This window comes from Gopherus evgoodei, chromosome 9, assembly GCF_007399415.2.
Source record: "Gopherus evgoodei ecotype Sinaloan lineage chromosome 9, rGopEvg1_v1.p, whole genome shotgun sequence".
NCBI lineage: Eukaryota > Metazoa > Chordata > Testudines > Testudinidae > Gopherus > Gopherus evgoodei.
In genome coordinates, this window is record NC_044330.1 from 57,078,780 (window position 1) to 57,100,247 (window position 21,468).

Genomic DNA, 21,468 nt, shown 5'->3' on the forward strand with positions numbered 1-21,468 from the left:
TAGAGCTTTAGAAGAAGAAAAAGTGATGTAAGAAAAGCATCTGTTAAATGACAAAGGAATGTGAAAAAGTCATTGTATTAATCTGAAATACAGAGCAAAGCAAAAAGGTGCTGGGAAAACGCATACTGCAATCCTAGAGTCAGTGGGTATACAGCTCACAGCACTTCAGATATCACAGTGATCTGGTGCCATTCATAAATTTGTCAAAGGAAGCAAGACCAGGTTCCTTCAAACGGGATCCAGTTTGCCTGCTGGCAAGATGACAAACTCATGGTCTCCACGTCAATGTAAAAGGTTTATAAAACTTCCCACAATGAGTTGATTAGTTTGCTATGTAAACCATGAAAATCCAGGTGCTCCAGTTTAATGCCTAGCTGCACTTCCTTCCATTAAACCCAAGCGCTTTGAGAACAGAACTCTCAGGAAGATAGGAAGGTGGAAATATGCAAAGGTACTAAAGTAACCATGTTTTCTCCTTCAAGGCAACTACTATATATTCCCACTTGTGGGAATCTAGCAAGCAGTACGATCCTCCTGGAAGGTGGACCCGGGAGGTGTAACTAGACAAGGATTGCAGAACTGCCTCCCAAAGGAAGCCTCAAATCTGGATACAAATTCAAGAGTAATGCTGTGTGTACAGAAATCCAGGTGGCAGCCCTGCAGATTTTTATGGTGGAAACACAGGCAGACTGAGCTCTAACACACTAGCTAACACAGAACAAGTCTCTATTGAATAGAAATGTTGTGTTGGGCCGATGGATCGGGCCCAGCAAAATAGTGAGGAGAAAGCTCTGCTTCCTGCTTCCCAAAGCTCAGCAGGGCTGGTTCAGGGGAGGGAACATCGCACAAATGGGAATATGCAGAGGCCCTCTTGAAGGAGAAATAGTTCAACTTTATGAAAATATTGAGAGTAAAGCAGTTTCTAAGTCCAGGGACAATGAAGGAAGTACAGTAGCTTATTAGCACCCAGTCCCAGGGTTTAGTAGCTCAGGATTGGCTCTAAACTAGAACACCATTGGCAGAAAGAGAAAAATAGTCAGTACCCTCTGGAGAGGCTGAGGATTTCAAGAAACTCAAGTTAAAAATTCTGTCTTAGAAGTTTCCTAGTTTTCCTTTTACATTTTTCTTCTTCAAAACACTCCCTTGAATAAGAACACTGTGGTGGAGTAGCGACATGTGTATATATACACACACAGACACACATGCATGTTCAAACATTTATTAACCCTTCACTCACTCACTCTCTCTCTGATCACCACAGAAATGACTGATGGCAACAAACGTATACTGGAGAAAGATCAGGTGGTGAATGAGTTGAGACAGACATTGAGAAGTTGGAGCTGTGCCCTATAGGGTACCTCGACAGCCACACTGTGGTCAGTCATGGAGACACTGGTGTTGCGGTACCAGCACACGTGCATTGTAGTGTTGGCACGGTGGTGGCTCTGCCTGTCCAGGGAGCTACGAGAAGACTGTATGTCATCTTCGGATTCCTGCTCTAGAGAGACCTCATCAGAGGATCCTGGGGGAGGAGAATTCAGCGGTAGTTTAAGAAAACGGTGATACATAGCCTGTGGCAGAAACTGGGATTTCATGGAACATCTGCAACTTTTTCTTGAACCTGCCCAACACTAACAGACAGTATGAATGTGCTACACAGCTCCTGAAAGTCACACTGAACAGATCATTCTCGCTGTCATGATCCAACTGCGTTTGGGATATCTGACTCATATTAAAACACTGAGCATATGTTTTACAATATCACATCCAGAGAAGGATGTGACTTGGAAAGAGCCCCTTCTCACTGTGCAAGAGAAAATTCACCGAAAAAAGGAATGTCACATGCTTCATCACAGACCACAGTAAAAACAGCCTCTCATAGACAGAAAACAGTGTATCAGGAACTTCTTGTCCATCAAAGATACCAGCTTCTATGGATTGGACAAAGCACTGTGTGGTTAAACAGGGGAATATTCTCCAAAATAAGAGATGGTTAAGGGGATTATGGACCATGCAAAACACATTATTGCTTTGCAGCACAAACTTCTGTCTGCTGAGTCTCAAAATACCAGAAACATCACTATAGCTAGGGGAGTTACTCTAAGGAAAATGAGGAAACAGCACTCTATTAGCATATACCACTTATCCTTCCTGTCTGAGAATTTGCAAGATGCAGGGATCACAGCACCATTTGCATTATGTTAATAAAGAAGGAAAATGCTACTTACTGTTAGAGCGATTACACATGGAGTTTTCCAAAAACATGTCATATTTCTCACTCGATTTTTTGGCCATTTCAATCGCCATGTTTAGGTCTTCCATCCACTTCCCCATCTCCAGACGGGTACTGCAAAACAGAGTGCTGCTGGCTAAGCATCCTGGTTTTGGACTGGGACATAGTGCTAGATTTTTGAATCAAGATGAACTTTGATATCCCAGCATTCTGCGCTACCAAAATATGACGTTTGTTCACAGTTTATCATATAGCAACAGAAGCGGCTTTCCTGACCGGGAGTTAAGTTCCACAACTTCATGTGTGCAAAGTCATAGAAAATTTCACTCCTCCCCATCCTCCTGCCATCTGAAATCAACCCGGGCTTGTTAGAAAAGTATAGAGGACAGTTGCAATGCTCATTGGCCCATCCCGTGCAGTGGTAACTTAGTTAAGTTGATCTCCCCTGAACTTAATTCCCTCCAGACCTGAGCTATGACACTACTCTCAAGGGAGCTGATGTACCCAAATTTTAAAAACAGAAGCCCTTTAAAAAAAAATCCAACATTTCCCAACATATATCATAGAAAATAGGAGACATTTGTGGTAACTAACTATAAGGAAAACCTTGTTACTTCAGCAAACTGTGGTAACTGCTGGCAAAAGCTGACTTTTTAGTTGGTGACCACCTTACTAAGGAATCACTTAGTAAAGTTTCAGAGTGGTAGCTGTGTTAGTCTGTATCAGCAAAAAGAACAGGAGTACTTGTGGCACCTTAGACACTAACAAATTTATTTGAGCATAAGCTTTCATGGGCTAAAACCCATTTCACTGGATGCATGGAATGGAAAATACAGTAGGAAGATAGATATACTTATGAAATGGGTTTTAGCCCACGAAAGCTTATGCTCAAATAAATTTGTTAGTCTCTAAGGTGCCACAAGTACTCCTGTTCTTTTTGCTGATACAGACTAACACAGCTACCACTCTGAAACTTTACTAAGTGATTCCTTATGAAGCCTTCTGATGGGGATCTTGCCTTTTAAATGCGGAAAATCAAATACAGGGCTCAAACATTTAATTACAGATAATTCTGGTAAATATATTGCAGCATGCCTTTAAAATGTAAGACACAGAATGGGAGGGTAGAGTAGGGAGAAGTTAGAGTTCATGATTACCAAGCAGTTGAAGACACATGTTTAAAATAACAGTTTAAAAATCACACAATCTATACTGAAAAGGTGAGAGAATGGATAGACAGCAGACTGTCAGACTCAACTGCTGTATAATTTTAACATGTTCTAGGGTTGTGTGCCACACATATATTGGGATGAAATTACAAGGAATATCACCATTCTTTATATGGGCTTTATGACTTATCTACTTTTTTTGAGATAAGAAATACTTTCTGACTGAAGATCGTATTAAAGGAAGGCATCTTAGACTGGGTAGGTAGAATGACACTGAAAATGATAATACTGAAGCATTTAAAGCATAGCACTCCTTTAAAAAGGATATCTATTTTAGCTTTCATCTTCCAGAATGAGGCTATGTCCAGACTACCCGCCGTATCGACGGGTTAAAATCGATTGCTCGGGGATCGATATATTGCGTCTCATCTAGTCGCGATATATCGATCCCCGAGCGCGCTTATATCGATTCCGGAACTCCATCAACCCCAATGGAGTTGCGGAATCGACAGGGAGAGCCGCAAACATCGATCCCGCGCGGTGAGGACGGGTGAGTAATCCGATCTTAGATATTCGACTTCAGCTACGTTATTCACGTAGCTGAAGTTGCGTATCTAAGATCGATTTCCCCCCGTAGTGTGGACCAGCCCTAAAACAGAGAATGAAGGATGCTGAAGATTTATTCCAGAGCATATGGAAACCATTTATAGATTATATGGATGACACTGTGATTACTGGGTAAGAACTTCATAGGCCATATTTTTTATTTTCTGGAATAGTTGCTACAGAGTAATTTTTTCCTTTTATAGACTCATAGACTCATAGTATCAAGACAAAGCATTTGCTCTTTTTCAAGTTTTAGAAAAATCCTGTCAAACATTTCCAAGTTATGACGGGGTGAAAAAAATTATATACTCTTTGATTTTAATGATATTTCTAAGCTTGTTTCGGCTCACAGTTGGCTGAACTTCAAAACTGACATGTTCAGGTAAGCTAGCACTCGAAAAGGGTTAATTTAGTCCTTTTGTTAATATGAAAAATATAAAATAAGTGGCTGGTAGCCATTAAAAACTTGATTTCACAAAGATTTGGCAATAGCTTTTGCTAACATTAGGAGCTATGAAACTAGCTGAATAAAAAAAACCTACGAAGAATATGTAACCTTTAGATTAAGGGTTCCAATTCTGCATCACCCGTGCATGCATAACTTCAACTGAATCCCATGGGAATTTTAGATGCACAAGAACTACTGGGGTCTGTTCTTAAAAGATTGTAGAAATTGTAAATTATATTTTACATCTGGAGTATGGAGAGATTACATCATGGAGTATAAAGAAAAACAATAAACCTGAGTGACAGTAAACCAACAAACAATAGACCAATCCAGTTTTAAAAGAGTCTTTTTAGCAACAAATATTACAAATTCTGTCATGAAATACAATGGTTTACCTTACAGTAACACTGAGGTAACAAATTTATATGCTCCAAATCTGGAAATGGAAAAATTTAGGTTCTCACTAATTTAGCCAGTCTCTTTGTACATCCTGTCCTTTCTACAGCGTATATTTATCACCTTAGTGTGAAGTTTTGCCTTGCAAAATTGACTTACAAATGTATCAATCCCAACTGTAATCCTTATGTAGGCAAAGCTCACATTGAATTAACCGGAGACTTCCCTCAGTAATGACTGAATAAAGACTGAAAGATTTAGTTTATAGGTCATGTAAATATTCTGTTTTCTAATCACTTTAAAAAAGCAAATTACAGAGAACTGAATATTGTGCAGAAGAAAAGTTTACTTTTGTAAATCAGTTCTCTGGATTATGTACCATTCCTTTTAGGTCACGTCTTTTACTATCTACCTGAAAGCTGAATATGAGAGAAAGGTCTTGATTTATTGTTGTGTTGTCCAGCAGGGAGCTGCTGCTAACACTCAATTTTCTAAAAGAGGAAAGGGCTAAGTTGAAAAGAACTTTGTTTACTTTACAAGCCATCCTTGAACTCATCTCATTTCCTGGCTTGTGCAATGCCTCCACTACATCTGCCCAGGAATTCTGCACTTCTTAATCCCATTTTCATTTTCTACATTTTAACTGGGAGTTGGAAATATGTTAGACAGCCAAAAAACCCCCCATGTTTAGGTCGTCTAATAGCATCACTTGTATCTTTCCCCCTTTTCCTGTTTTAAATTAATTGGTTAAAGGCTTTCACTGCAAGCTCAGTCAGCTCATCAGGAAACAAGGCACTAGCAATGTCACTTCTGCTGCTGTTCCTTTAAGAATGCGTGGTTTGCTTAGATCAAATACTCCTTTCTGTAACATGGCATTAATAAAAGGTGTTTAAATGCTGAATATTTTAAACCTATTGTCAAAACCATGCTTTCCTGAGGGCCCATGAAGCACTCCTTTGGCCCCAGCAATCAGCAGCCAAATGTTTAATCCAAGGGCTCTTACCTGCTTGTGGCTGGGAAGAAGAAATACATACCTTGCTGCCACTACTATTGTTTTCTGAGCTGAATAGATTGTGAAGCAGTGTGGGACAGACCATTCATTCTCACTCTCTTCCACCTAACATGAAGAAAAAAGGTTTCTCTCATCACTCACTCTGCAATGGTATGTACCCAAGTTGTTCTCTCGGGTTAGATAGGAACTCATTCACAACACCATGACTTCAGAGTTGCCACAAGTATAAAAAAGTCAGCTACTTCAAAAGCACTCAAAGTCTATTTTGGTTCTACACAGGAATCTATGTGTTATAGTTCTAGTGCCACATCTGTAGGTTGTGTAAGTGCCATAGCCAATGGGGTTGGAAAAGAGCAACTCCAGCTAAGGTACATCTTATTACTCACCGGAGGATCCAGCACTATTAACTGTAAGTCAAAGAAAGAAAGAATAGCTCCATTAGAAGAAGGGGTAGAAGAGCTGATATGGCTAGTTGTGAAAAACAACAGCACAGATCAGCATTCCCAGATCAGTCTCAAACAGTCATGCAAAAGTGAAGAGTTAAACAAGGTTTGTCTTCAGATTGCTTTGCTAGTGAGGTGAAAAGAATGACTGCTTTGTCTGCTGGCATCACACACAGATTAAAGCATGAAAAAGGTCCAGTCCACATCTCCATGGTCTTTGACAACCCTAGCAACAGCCTGGAAGCACCTCACTCCTGACCAATAGATGAGACTTTAGTTCAGCATAACTGCATGAAGTGAATGCATCAAGAGGGCTCCGTGCACAGTGGCTTATTTATTTATTTAACCAATGCTGTGGTGCACTTTGAAAGAAACTACTTACCAGCATGCCATGCAGAGCGAGGTGTCCATGAATTTTGAACTGATTGGTACCCGTGACTCCTTTGCTTGTGTACAGCAACATATCTGAGAACTGACAGAGGAAAGAGGAATATAACCTGTATGCTTAAAAAGACATTACCAGGTACCTTTTCCACACAGATGTTTCGTTTAAGTTTGCCATTGTTTGTGATACCTTTTAAAAGCATGAAAATAAAGTTTCTTTCTCTACCAATTTTGTCCATTTCCATTAAAAACATTTGCTTTGTTTCTCTAATGGAGCTTGATATTAACATGGCTTTTTAAATGTACTTAAATTAAATAAATGGGTGTAAGTAAATAGTCAGAAAATGGACTGGATTACTGCTGTCCTCCACATACCATGAGAAGTAACTCAGTGAACTTTTGGTTAGCATGTTGAGCTCCATCATCTCTGTACTGGGACTCAATACCTGAAAAACAGCTTGGTTTGTGGCTATGCCTTGAGGACACTTGATGTGTAGACAGCAAAGGAAGCACTCACCAGAAAGAACATCCTCTGCTGTAAACCTTTTTTAGTGAGCTTGTACAAGCAACCCTCCCGGATAAATTCCTGTGGGGAAAAAGAAAGTTACATTAAGCTTTGCCTTTCTCCAAGTGCACAGAGTTTTGAGGTCTCTTCCTTTTCCCCACTTTCTCCTTGCTGCAAACACCATTTGGAATTAGTGAGAAAAGGTAATTTCTGATAAAAGGCTGGACTTTAGCACAGTGGCTACTGAACTAATGTCCCATTAACCCTATAGAACGCTAAACTGTCCATTAGTTCTCTGATGTGCCACACTATCATTATGAGGATCAGAAAAATTATATATCTAGAATCTAAAAAATTCTCCCAAAGTCACAGATATTCAAGGTTAATGCTAACACTGTGGCATCAACTCTGTTGATGCTCCTCTCATCAATGCTATATTCTCTCAGGCCATTTTAAAGCAGAGAGAAATCAGAGACAGACCTAGCAGCGTGGTCATTGTTTGGTGACATAATGTATTGCCTCTTATCCAAGGGCCAATCATAACAGCTCACCAAGTACCTGTTGTACTCAGAGCAGGGCAATGGAATATCAATCTAAGTTGAACTACTTTTGTTTTTGTTCCTTACAGTCAGGGGCGGCTCTAGACATTTCACCGCCCCAACCACGGCGGCATGCCGCGGGGGGACGCTCTGCCGGTCGCCGGTCCCGCGGCTCCGGTGGACCAGTGGACCCTCCGCAGGCATGCCGCTGAAGGCACCCTGCCTGCCGCCCTCCCAGCGACCGAGAGAGCGCCCCTCGCGGCATGACGCCCCAAGCACGCGCTTGGCGTGCTGGGGCCTGGAGCCGCCCCTGCTTACAGTAACATTACATGGGGAAAATGTGACCTGATATCCTAAGAGAACCCTTACAGGCTTTAAGATAAATACATATTTAAAGTCTGTGACAGGTAAATAAGTATGTTATATAAATGTTGTTCCTAAGTAGTTAAAGCCAATAAAGGCTTTAGAAGTTAAGCAAAGAAAGTTACCTACTCTGCCAGGTGCTATGAGGTTATCAATGCCAATCAAGTCATGTTGTAGCTCTGTCAGCTTCTGGAAATTCTCCAGGCGGATCAGGCTGTTTTGGAGCTGAGATGTCATCTCTGTAACCTCCTTCAGTGCATCTGCAGGAAAAGCAACACCAACACAGATCAGGGCTCCACAGACAAAGCCAGAGGTCCTAGCCATTAATCTGTCATCAGTTATTTTGTAACACTCAGTTAAAAGGGCTCAAATTTATGTATGCATTTATTTTTAATCACACGGAGAATATCATGCAACTTCATGGTAATTACATGTTTCTGGAGATTACCAGGTAATTACAGTTTCTAAATCCAAATGTAATTACCATGTAACCAATACTTTAGTTTGAAAGTTAGAAAATATGACACTATATGGTATGGCAACTTCTTTGCTACGTTTATATATTTAACCAAGCAAGAGTTTCTGAATGAGTATTACAACTTTTCCTTCACAGTAGGAAGCAAGAAATCATTTTCCAACTTGGATTAAAAATATTAGACAGTCAAAAGTGAAAAGGAAACAAGCTATGGGAAATGGCAGAGGAGAAAAGGATTTTCTATTCAAATAGAACAGTATTCATTAAAGCTATTTCTTTCTGCTACTAACAGCTGTTAATAAAATCTCCTATTCTGGGGTGGTGCTTTTGAAGGTGATGTTGCTTTCATACAGGGACAATTGTACCAGAATATGGCAGAAGACTCATAAAGCCCCAAACTACAGTGTTTAAAAATATATATATATAAAAAAAATAAAAATTTTTAAAACACAAGTGAACTCATGCTTTGAACTTAAACATTTTCCTGCCAGTTTTGTGCTTTTCCATTTGGCATTTTCTATTATTTTTAAATGCTATTGAATTTACTAGACTATTAATTTCACAACTTGAATTTACAGCATTTTAAGCCAAAATGGGCTAATATCATCACTGTTTAAATGACTGTAGAACGAGCAAGCCACACTTTTTGTAGGTCCAACCCCCAAAAAAGTAAAAAATTACACACACACACACATGCACTCTCTCTCTCTCTCTCTCACATACACACACTCTTTAATTTATTTTTTCTTCAATAGCAAATTTGCTAATCAGTATGTCTGCCCAGGGAAAGGACAAAATCCAGTCTCCAGAGCTGTCAATCACAGGCAATATATATCAGAACTTGACTACCCAAGTTTCTTAGTTCAGTGTAGACCGCTCTCCAGATATTAAGCACCCTTTTATTTTTTGGGGGGAGGGGGCGGTGATGGCAAAATGATGATAAAAACAGTAAAACTCTGTGGACCTTTAGCCATGAAGCCAGATGGAAAAACACAGCACCTCCTCTTCCAGTGGAAGATAGGCAATGTTTGTAGTTCAGATGCCCTTCTGGCAAGGGTAAAAGAAACAAGGAAATCTATTTTTATAGGCAAAGTGGCAAGATACTTCTTGGAACAGCTAAAACAACTTTTCATTCAACGAAATAAAAAACAGGTTGGGAAACTTCAGTAATTTGGATGGGCTCAGAAATCCCATCATCTATGGTTGCAGCAGCAGTTTTCCTTTATTTGAGTCTGTTATTCATCCAGTGCAGACACTGCACTTTCAGGAAAGTGGTGAACACTCCCAACTCCAGGCCAACGACTTTAAATGGGACAATTTGTGGGATGCTGTAATCCTCATGTCCCAGGTTCCACATACCATGTCTGTATCTTATTCATACCCTTGCACAAGTCATGGAGATGAATTTCTGCCTTGCCATCATTAAAAGAACACCAACCTGATTCAAATATCCCTTGGCTTTGAAAACTGGCCTTTCATAATCTAGCTGTCAAACTTTGTTTGAGACAAAGTTACATCTGAGAGGTATTAGGACTGGGTCTCAGATGACCATGTCTACCAGAATCAAAGTCTACAAGCTTTCATAAGATGATTGATGGCTTCCTTTCCTTCACAAATCTGGGGGTTGGACTGAAGACAATTCTTCACATGCAGAAAAGGTGGTGAATCCTATTACAATTCTGGCAGCTGCTTAACTGCATCCTGAACCTGCTGCTGAGGGGGATTCAGCTATCTGCTCTCACTGGTATCACTGTCTTGGGTAGGTAGGTGAACATAGGCCAGGGAGGGGTGAGCTGGATGCTCTTTGTACCAGTTTCTTTTCTGCTTGTGGTCCCTTTTGCTGATCTGACATGTTGCAATCAGCGGCTTCTGACGGGCAACTCACCTCTGTTTCAGTCCAGCACAGGTACTTCAGAGATGGTGTTCCACAGTATCCTGCAGTGGGAAGGTAAGCATCTCTGAGAGAGTGGCCAAAAGCAGGAGACTGCCTGGAAACATGAGCTCAGTGGCCTGGGAGAAGGTTGCTTCTAATCACACAGGAGATGATCCAAGAATGAGACTCTCTAAAAAAGCATTGCTTGAGTGCCATGCCAACAGGGCACTACTCAGAGAAAAAGACACTCTAACCTCTACCAGCAGTAGCTGAACAAAGAGATTCCCTGCTCTAAAGGTGCTCAAATGGCATCTGTCTGTAGTACACAGCAAGATGGAGCAACTACTGGAGGAACCAACCAGGGGCTGTTTTCATCTTGACTTGCTGCTTACAAACATGGAAGAATTGGAAGGGGAAATAGGAGTGGGTGGCAACATGCGCAGCAGTGACCATGAGATGACTAAGTTCAGGATACTCACAAAAGGAAGAAAGGAGAGTAGCAAAATATGGACCCTGGACTTTAGAAAAGCATAGTAAATATGGCAAGTGACCAGCTTGGCTTAACAGTGAAATCTTCAGAGACCTTAAACACAAAAAGGAAGCTTACAAGAAGTGGAAACTTGGACAGATGACTATGGAGGAGTATAAAAATATTGCTCGAGCATACAGGGGTGTAATCAGGAAGGCCAAAACACAATCGCAGTTGCAGCTAGCAAGGGATGTGAAGAGTGACAAGAAGGGTTTCTACAGGTATGTTAGCAACAAGAAAAAGGTTGGGGAAAGTGTGGGACCCTTAATGAATGGGGGAGGCAACCTAGAGACAGACAATGTGGAAAAAGCTGAAGTACTCAATGTTTTTTTTGCCTCTGTCTTCACAGACAAGGTCAGCTCCCAGACAGCTGTCCTGGGCAACACAATATGGGGAGGAGGAGAGCAGCCCTCAATGGTGAAAGAACAGGTTAAGGACTATTTAGAAAAAGCTGGACGTGCACAAGTCCATGGGTCCAGATCTAATGCATTCGAGGGTGCTGAGGAAATTGCCTGATATGATTACAGAGCCATTGGCCATTTTCTCTGGAAACTCGTGATGATCGGGGGAGGTCCCGGACGATTGGACAAAAGACAAATATAGTGCTCATCTTTAAAAAAGAGAAGAAGGAGAACCTGGGGAATTACAGACCTCCCCTCAGTCCCTGGAAAAATCTTGGAGCAGGTACTCAAGGAATCCATTTTGAAACACTTGGAGGACAGGAAGATGATCAGGAATAGTCAACATGGATTCACAAAGGGCAAGTCATTCCTGACCAACCTAATTGCCTTCTATGATAGGATAACTGGCTCTGTGGATATGGGGAAATTGGTGGATATGGTATATCTTGACTTTAGCAAAGCTTTTGATATGGTCTCCCATAGTATTCTTGCCAGCAAGTAAAAACAGTATGAATTGGATGAATGGACTATAAGGTGGATAGAAAGCTGGCTAGATTGTCGGGCTCAACGGGTAGTGATCAACAGCTTGATGTCTAGTTGGCAGCTGGTATCAAGTGGAGTGCCCAGAGGTCAGTCCTGGGGCCGGTTTATTAATGATCTGGATAATGGGATGGATTGCACCCTCAGTAAGTTTGCAGATGACATTAAGCTGGGGGGAGAGGTAGATATGCTGGAGGGTAGGGATAGGGTCTAGAGTGGCCTAGACAAATTGGAGGATTGGGCCAAAAGAAATCTGATGAGGTTCAACAAGGACAAGTGCAGAGTCCTGCAGTTAGGATAGAAGAATCCCATGCACCGCTACAGGCTGGGGACTGACTGGCTAAGCAGCAGTTCTGCAGAAAAGGACTTGGGGATTACAGTGGATGAGAAGCTGGATATGAGTCAGCAGTGTGCCCTTGTTGCCAAGAAGGCCAATGGCATATTCGGCTGTATTAGTAGGAGGATTACCAGCAGAATGAGGGAAGTGATTATTCCCCTCTATTTGGCACTGGTGAGGCCAAACCTGGAGTATTGCATCCAGTTTTGGTCCCCCCACTACAGAAGGGATGTGGACAAATTGGAGAGAGTCCGGCGGAGGTCAGTGAAAACGATCGAGGGGATGGGACACATGACTTATGAGGAGAGGCTGAGGGGACTGGGGTTATTTAGTCTGCAGAAGACAAGAGTGAGGGGGATTTGATTGCAGCCTTCAACTACCTGAAGAGGGGTTCCAAAGAGGATGGACCTAGGTTCTTCTCAGTGGTGGCAGATGACAGAAGCAGCAGCAAGGGTCTCAAGTTGCAGTGAGGGAAGACTAAGTGGAGTATTAGGAAAAATTATTTCACTAGGAGGGTGGTGAAGCACTGGAATGGATTACCTAGGGAGGTGGTGGAATCTACATCCTTGGAGGTTTTTTAAGGCCCGGCTTGACAGAGTCCTGGCTGGGATGATTTAATTGGTTTTGGTCCTGCTTTGAGCAGGGATTGGATTAGATGATCTCCTGAAGTCTCTTCCAACCCTAATCTTCTATGATTCTATCTGTAACACAGAAGAGAGGCCAAATAAAAGTGCAAAAAGAGCTAGCACACCCAAGAACATGGTAGCCTCTGCAAAGGAAACTCACTACTAGGCACTTGTCTGAGTGGTGCTGGTCACACTCAAACGCTGGACAGGTAGTCTAGGAGTTCTTCAATGGAAGCAGAAATGTTGAAGAGGGAGGATGGATCGGATTGCTTGTTATTGGCAGTTCTGAAGAATGTCTCCTGAGCTAAATGGCAGAACCAGACAGAACAGTTACAAGACATATCTTCATAAGAAAAATACATATTTAGGTTGAGATTTTCAAGGCCACCTAGGGGATTAAATTTAATAGAAGATGTGTCTAAATCCTCTAGACAGCTTTGCGAATCTCAGCCAAGAGAGCTAGATACCTATACAGCTCCCATCTTCATAGTTTTGTAAGCAACTGCCACATACATAAAAATAGAAACACTTTCAGCCTGCAGGAGAAACAGCATAGCTTCTAGGTGGCGAGCTTGCTTGTGACCCACATGACAGAGAAAGAGAGGGCGAGTTCTGTGTATAACAAAATTTTTGAGGAAAGCTAAGTCAAAGAAATGAGTTTTGCATTTAGTCCTGAGCTGCAATACTTCTAGATCCACTAAGAGATGCTAAAATGCAAAACTGATATAAAAGAGAGAACAGAATTCAGACTAGCATCTTCACTGCTCACTCACTCCTGCAGTCGGCATAGTCCTGGTGTTCTACTGTGTAGTGCTTGCAAAGTCTCCCCAGGATCAGCTTGTAGTGTATCAGCCGTTGGATGGGCTTGAGCAGGAAAGTGTTGAGTGGCAGATAGCAAACCTTTTGCAATTCAAACTCCTTATAAACCATTTCCAATTTCTTTAAGTGCTTAGTTGCTTTCTCCAGTTCTGTCAGGACCTCATCATGTTTCTGCAAGTAGCTGGTAAACTCCTGTTGGATCACAAGAGACACAGGAATGACTAGAAACTGGGGAAAAACCCTTAACATGGTCTAGATTTGACCAACGGACATCAAGAAACACTTGCAACCCCTTGTCCCTCATCTTCAGTTTTATTTACAATACTGAAATATGAGCAATATAAACAAAATCTGCATATGCCCTGACTGTTGGTAAAAATAAACATTTGCAATATCATATATTGTAACTGCTCTATTTAAAATCTCTTATAAATATATTCATATATGGTTGGCTGGCTTTTGTTCTCTGGACAGGGCAATTACTTATACTTTATAGGTGGCGTGGATAGCACTGCCTATTATTAAGGGTTCCTGACACTTCCCACTACAAGACACTGTTTTCAGTTGCTTATAACTTTGCAACCTTTAACTGTTTGGGCTGAAATTTTTCCTGCTGCATGTCTGTCTTAGGCTGAATATTTTTTTCTGGAAAATTTCAATCAAAACAGTTTAGCTATTTCTGACACCCAGGCAGAGTAGGGGAGGAAGCCACTTGACTCAAATGCAAAGGGGACAAGAGCCGGACTGGAGGGAGGGAAAGGACTATATTGGTACAAGAAGACAGTTGTGACTGGTACTGGTTGGGCAAGGAGATTGAGAGTGGGAGCTGGGGAACGGGATGGAGGGGAGGCTGGGAGATATTGTGGGAGAGACCAGGAATGGGTGGGAGGAAACTGGGAGCCAGTTTGCAGGAGGAACTCTGAGATTAGACAAGGAGCAGGGAAGCGAAGACAAGACTAAGATTGGCTGTACAAAGGGACTGGGACTTGAAACCAGAGAGGGGTGGGATGAGGGAAATGGGTACTGGGGGCCAAACAGACAGATCAGACAAGAAGTTAGGGGAGAACTGGGATTGGCTGAGCAAAGAAACTAGGATAAGAAGCCAGGGAGGTGATGGGGGAGACTAAGATTGGACGAGGAGCCCAAGGAGAGATACTGGGACTGGGAGCCAATAGTGGTAGTGGGGAGACACGGACATGACTGGAGGGCAGAGGTTGGGTGAGGAAGAGTGGAAAGATCAGATGAGGAGTTGGGAGGGGAGAACTGGCACTGCTTGGGCAAGGAAATGGACTGGGGGTTGGGGTGGTGATGAGATTGGGACTCTGATGGTGAGCCCAAAAGGGAGAGACGTGGTGGGCAAGACAACTGGGACTGTGATGAGAAGCCTAAAGGTGAGGAAACTGGGACAAGGAGCCGGGGGTGTGGAAGAGATCAGACCTGGGACAAATGGCAGGGGTTGGGGCAGAAGGGGTCAAGCTTGAGGGGGACCGGAGAAGACAGAAAACACTCCCCTCTCAAGCCTGAAATAGAACCCAAGATTCCTGAAACTCAGCCTATGCAATTTGCCTCCCTTGCATGTATGTATTATGATCAAGTCATAAATTATCTGTTCACATACTATTTTTTCCACAGAACACCTGCCTCATTTGGTGCACAGGCTGGGCCTGCTCTGGTGATGCATCAGCACTGTACGGCAAAGGAAGATGTTGTCTGTAGGGTCCCTGCTTCATTTGTTGCAGAATTTGTATGGTATGTAGAGATGAAGTATGGAATTGTAGGGAGGAAAAGAAGGGTCTCATAGTTAAGGCATTCAAAGGATGCCTTGGAGAACTGGATTTTATCCCTGCCTCTGACACAGAGCTCCTATGTGGTGCTGAGCAAGTCACTTATACCAAACTATTCATTGGTGATCACTGATGGCATGTTCTTCATTTTCTGGGTGCCTGACTTGAGACTCTGGGATCTGGGTACAGAAGTGCTAAGCACTCAGCTGCAACTGAATACAATGGGAGCAGTGCTTTAACATATAGCTTGTCTTTCTCGCAGAGGGTAGAATCAACTTTGTCTGTACAAAGTGCAAGCTAGTCTCCATATCAGAAGAGTAGATTAAAGGACTAGAGACTCAAGTATCAACTCTGCGTTGCATCAGAGAAAATGAAGACTTTCTCGACAGGAGTCAGTGTTTGGTACTGCAGGCACAGCATGCTGAAGAATCAGAGAGGGCAGTGAAGAACGGGAAAGAAAATTGGCAGCATGTGACCTCCAGAAGAAGAAAGAGGAGAACCCATGTATCCCCAATGTAGATAGAGGTAAGAAACCTTCTTCAGGCTCTCTGCACATGTACTACATCAGAGAATGTTTTGGAAGAGTCATCTGAGGGAAGGGATCAGAAGAAGATCCCATCGACCGCAAGGCATGGGATGCAATGTCCTAGGGTTGGGGGTTCCATGACCACTACTCCCAAGAGGAGACGACTGGTGGTGGTAGTCAGGAACTCTCTCCTAAGGGGGATGGAGTCATCCATCCAGACTGGGAGGCTTGAGAAGTGTGCTGCTTGTCTGAAGCTAGAATTCAGCATGTGACAGAGCGTCTGCCATGACAAATCAAGCCCTCAGACCACTACCCCCTTCCTATTTCTCCACATGGGCACCAATGATACTGCCAAGAATGACCTTGAGTAGGTCACTGCAGACTACGTGGCTCTGGGAAGAAGGATAAAGGAGTCAGAGGCGCAAGTCATATTCTTGTCCATCCTCCTTGTTGAAGGAAAAGGCCCAGGTAGGGACCATCGAATTGTGGAGGTAAATGCATGGTTACGCAGGTGGTGTCAGAGAGAGGGCTTTGGATTCTTCGACCGTGGAATGTTGTTCCAGGAAGGAGGATTGCTAGGAAGAGATGGGATGCACTTAACGAAAAGGGGGAAGAGTCTCCAACTACCTGAGTTCCAAAGAGGATGGAGCTAGGCTGTTCTCATTGGTGGCAGGTGACAGAACAAGAAGCAATGGTCTCAAGTTGCAGTGGAGGAGGTCTAGGTTGGATATTAGGAAAAACTATTTCATTAGGAGGGTGGTGAAGCACTGGAATTGGTTACTTAAGGAGGAGGCGGAATCTCCATCCTTAGACATTCTTAAGGTCAGGCTTGACAAAGTCCTGGCTGGGATGATTTAGTTGGGATTGGTCCTGCTTTGAGCAAGGGGTTGGACTAGATGACCTCCTGCATAGACAGCTGCAGCACACAGGAGTCAGCAAACAGAGCTGTAAACAGGGGAGTTTCAGTGGGAGGAGAAGGTTTTTGTATTTTGTGTATTCTATTTTGTAAGTTATGTATGTGGAGACTGGTAGGGGCAGTGTGCTGGGAGAGAAGCTGAGCCCTGATTAAGGGGTGGGCCTTCTCTGCTTAGGAGTACTATAAAGGTAGCCAGCCAGTCAGGAAGCAGCATAGACACCTGCAGCGGCACAGGAGCCAGGAAACAGAGCTGTAAACAGGGGAGTTTCAGTGGGAGTTTGTAGGGGGAGTTTGCGGGGGAGGCTAAGAGACCTAGGCATAGGAATAGACAGGCTAGTGAAGGGAGTGGGCGGTGTTCTGGTGCCCGTTGGAGGTTTGATTTACTGTAGGTGGTGGTGGTTTGCTTTGGTTTGTGTTTCCTAGACTAACAGGTTTTTGGTGGGTAGGCTGTGACTGATACAGAGGCAGCAGTGAAAGACACAATGAGGATGACTGGATGTGGAAGCTGCGGCATGTACATGATCCTGAAGGGGGTACCTGAAAAGAGTTTCGTCAGCATGAAGTGCCACCTGATAGAGCTGATGGAAGAAAAGATCCGAGGATTGGAGATGCAGGTGGAAACGCTGGTTGAGTTTAGAAGGGGCTTCAAGCAGATGATGGAGCAAAGACATGAGGAGGCTGAAGGGAAAAGCTCAGACTTGCAGATGGAAGAAGGACCAAAGAATTCTGAGGGGATACTGCTGGGTGAAGAAAGTGGACAGTGGAAGCATGAGACTAAGAGAACCAGGCAGAGGAAAAGACGGCCCAGATCCTGAGAAACAGAGCTCAGGAACAGGTTTGCAGAGTTGGAAAATGAAGAAGGGGCAGAGCAGGTGGTGGCTGAAGGTGAGAGGGCAAGGAAGGAGAGAAGAGCAGCTAGTCCGATAGAAAGAGGGGAAGAGTCAATGGAGACGACACCACCAAATATGAGCCCCAACAGGATAAGGGATGGGTTGCGGAGGATTGCAAGGGACAATAGAAATCGAGAGGACTTGTAGCCAGAGGGAACAGGGAATAGAGAGAATTGCACCATCACCAGGAAAAGCCAGGTCTACGTGACTGGGGACTCCTTATTGAGAAGGATAGACAGGCCTGTAACTAGAGCTGATCCGGAGAACAGAAGGATGTCCTGTCTGCCCGGTGCTAAGATACGGGATGTGGACCTGAGGCTGAAAAGGATCCTAATGGGAGTGGGAAAGAATCCGCTGATTGTCCTTCATGTGGGAACGGATGATATGGCTAGATTCTCGCTGGAACGCATCAAGGGAGACTATGCCAGGCTGGGGAAGACGCTTAAGGAAACTGAGGCTCAGGTGATCTTCAGTGGGATTCTGCCTATACCTAGAGAAAGGCAACAAAGGTGTGACAAGATTATGGCGATCAACAGATGGCTCAGGCACTGGTGCTATAAGGAGGGCTTTGGGATGTATGGCCACTGGGAAGCATTCATCGACAGAGGATTGTTCTCTCACCCGAGTAAGAAGGGAAATAGACTTCTAGGATGGATGCTGGCACACCTGATTAAGAGCTTTAAACTAGGAACTTGGGGGAGATGGTTGGGAGATGTCCAGGTAATCTCCACGCAGGAATTTAACATTGAAAGGGAAGAAAAAGTAAGAAAGGATACAGTCGTGGGCAGGAGAATGGACATAAGGAGGCAAGGTAGTGTAGATACCAGTCTAATAAGTGATACTGGTGGCAGAATGTCTGTGCCTAATCGGGTAGAGAATGACAGTGAAGCCACACAGCAAAAATTAAGATGTTTGTACACTAATGCGAGGAGCCTAGGTAACAAAATGGAGGAACTAGAGCTACTGGTGCAAGAAGTGAAACCAGATATTATAGGGATAACAGAAACATGGTGGAATAGTAGTCATGACTGAAGTACAGGTATTGAAGGCTATGTGCTGTTTAGGAAAGACTGAAATAAAGGCAAAGGTGGTGGAGTAGCATTGTATATCAATGATGAGTTTAACTGTAAAGAAATAAGAAGTGATGGAATGGACAAGACCGAGTCTGTCTGGGCAAAAATCAAATTGGGAAAGAAAGCTACTAGAGCCTCCCCTGAGATAGTGCTTGGGATGGGCTACAGACCGCTGGGATCTGATTTGATATGGATAGAGACCTCTTTAATGTTTTTAATGAAGTAATCACTAGTGGGAATTGAGAGATCATGGGAGACTAACTTCCCAGATATAGACTGGAGACAAGTGCTAGTAATAATAATAGGACTGAGATTTTTCTGGATGTGATAGCTGAAGGATTCCTTCACCAAGTAGTTGAAGAACCAACAAGAGGGGATGCCATTTTAGATTCAGTTTTGGTGAGTAGTGAGGACCTCATAGAAGAAATGGTTGTAGGGGATAACCTTAGTTCGAGTGATCATGAGCTAATTCAATTCAAACTAGATGGAAGGATAAACAAAAATAGATCTGTGACTAGAGTTTTTTAATTTCAAAAGGGCTAACTTTAAAGAATTAAGGAAATTAGTTAGGGAAGTGGATTGGACTGAAGAACTTGGGGATCTAAAGGCGGAGGAGGCCTGGAATTACTTCAAGTCAAAGTTGCAGAAACTGTCAGAAGCCTGCATCCCAAGAAAGGAGAAAAAATTCATAGGCAGGAGTTGTTGACCAAGCTGGATGAGCAAGCATCTCAGAGAGGTGATTAAAAAAAAGCAGAAAGCCTACAAGGAGTTGAAGACGGGAGGGATTAGCAATAAAAGCTGCCTTATTGAGGACAGAACATGTCAGAATAAAGTGAGAAAGGCCAAAAGCCATGTAGAGTTGGACCTTGCAAAGGGAATTAAAACCACTAGTAAAAGGTTCTCTAGCCATATCAAAAGAAAACAAAGAAAGAAGAAGTGGGACTGCTAAACACTGAGGATGGAGTGGAGGTTAAGGATAATCTAGGCATGGCCTAATATCTAAATAAATACTTGCCTCAGTCTTTAATGAGGAGTTTAGGGATAATGGTAGGATGACATATGGGAATGAGGATATGGAGGTAGATATTACCACATCCAAGGTAGAAGCCAAACTCGAACAGCTTAATGAGACTAAATCAGGGGGCCCAGATAATCTTCATCCAATAATATTAAAGGAACTGGCACAAGAAATTGCAAGTCTATTAGCAAGAATTTTTAATGAATCAGTAAACTCAGGGGATGTACCGTACGACTGGAGAATTGCTAACATAGTTTCTATTTTTAAGAAAGGGAAAAAAAAGTGATCTGAGTAACTATAGGCTTGTTAGTTTTACATCTGTAGTATGCAAGGTCTTGGAAAAAATTTTGAATGAGAAAGTAGTTAAGGAATGTGAGGTCAATGGTAACTGGGACAAAATACAACATGATTTTACAAAAGGTAGATCGTGCCAAACCAACCTGATCTCCTTCTTTGAGAAGGTAACAGATATTTTTGACAAAGGAAATGCAGTGGATCTAATTTACCTCGATTTCAGTAAGGCATTTGATATGGTTCCACATGGGGGGTTATTAGTTAAACTAGAAAAGATGGGGATCAGTATGAAAATTGAAAGTGGATAAGGAACTGGTTAAAGGGGAGACTCCAATGGGTCATACTGAAAGATGAGCTGTCAGGCTGGAAGGAGGTTACTAGGGGAGTTCCTCAGGGATCAGTTTGGGGACCAATCTTATTTAATCTTTTTATTACTGACCTTGGCACAAAAAGTGGGAAAGTGCTAATAAAGTTTGTGGAGGACAAAAATCTGGGAGGTATTGCTAACACAGAGAAGGACCGGGATGTCATACAGGAAGATCTGGATGACCTCGTAAACTGGAGTAATAGTAATAGGATGAAAATTTAATAGTGAAAAGTGCAAGGTCATGTATTTAGGTATTAACAACAAGAATTTTGGTTATAAATTGGGGACACATCAGTTGGAAGTAACAGAGGTGGAGAATGACCTCGAAGTATTGGTTGATCACAGGATGACTATGAGCCGCCAATGTGATATGGCCGTTAAAAAAGCTAATGCGGTCTTGGGATGCATCAGGCGAGGTATTTCTAGTAAAGATAAGGAGGTGTTAGTACTATTATACAAAGCACTAGTGAGACCTCATCTGGAATATTGTGTGCAGTTCTGGTCTCCCATGTTCAAGAAGGATGAATTCAAACTGGAACAGGTACATAGGAGGGCTAATAGGGATCTGAGGAATGGAAAACCTGTCTTATGAAAGGAGACTCAAAGAGCTTGGCTTGTTTAGCCTAACCAAAAGAAGGCTGAGGGGAGATACGATTGCTCTTTATACATATATCAGAGGGATAAATATCAGGGAAGGGGAGGAATTATTTAAGCTTAGTACTAATGTGGACACAAGAACAAATGGATATAAACTGGACACTAGGAAGTTTAGACTTGAAATTAGATGAAGATTTCTAACCATCAGAGGAGTGAAGTTCTGGAACAGCCTTCCAAGGGGAGTAGTGGGGGCAAAAGACATATCTGGCTTCAAGACTAAGCTTGATAAGTTTATGAAGGGGATG

The 21,468-nt window shown here is 42.8% G+C and overlaps 1 protein-coding gene across 11 annotated transcripts in view; it reads right to left on the minus strand.

Annotated features, from left to right (window-relative positions):
* The window catches only part of FARP2 (FERM, ARH/RhoGEF and pleckstrin domain protein 2), a 204,445-nt gene that overhangs the window by 9,205 nt on the left and 173,772 nt on the right, over positions 1–21,468 (minus strand). For 6 of the 11 annotated variants that reach the window (XR_004002053.1, XM_030575992.1, XM_030575987.1 and 3 more), the window contains 8 exons: positions 13,653–13,890; positions 8,228–8,358; positions 7,209–7,277; positions 6,690–6,779; positions 6,251–6,271; positions 5,887–5,969; positions 2,229–2,347; positions 1,359–1,522 (listed from right to left, as the gene is read on the minus strand). Coding sequence is in view for 10 of the 11 variants with exons in the window: in XM_030575992.1 (XP_030431852.1) it covers positions 1,359–1,522; positions 2,229–2,347; positions 5,887–5,969; positions 6,251–6,271; positions 6,690–6,779; positions 7,209–7,277; positions 8,228–8,358; positions 13,653–13,890 (915 nt within the window). In the remaining variant the exon portion in view is untranslated. Of the gene's footprint in view, positions 1–1,358; positions 1,523–2,228; positions 2,348–5,886; positions 5,970–6,250; positions 6,272–6,689; positions 6,780–7,208; positions 7,278–8,227; positions 8,359–10,458; positions 10,509–13,652; positions 13,891–21,468 lie in introns of those variants that run through there. The other 5 variants (XM_030575993.1, XM_030575991.1, XM_030575994.1 and 2 more) reach the window with 4 other exon arrangements.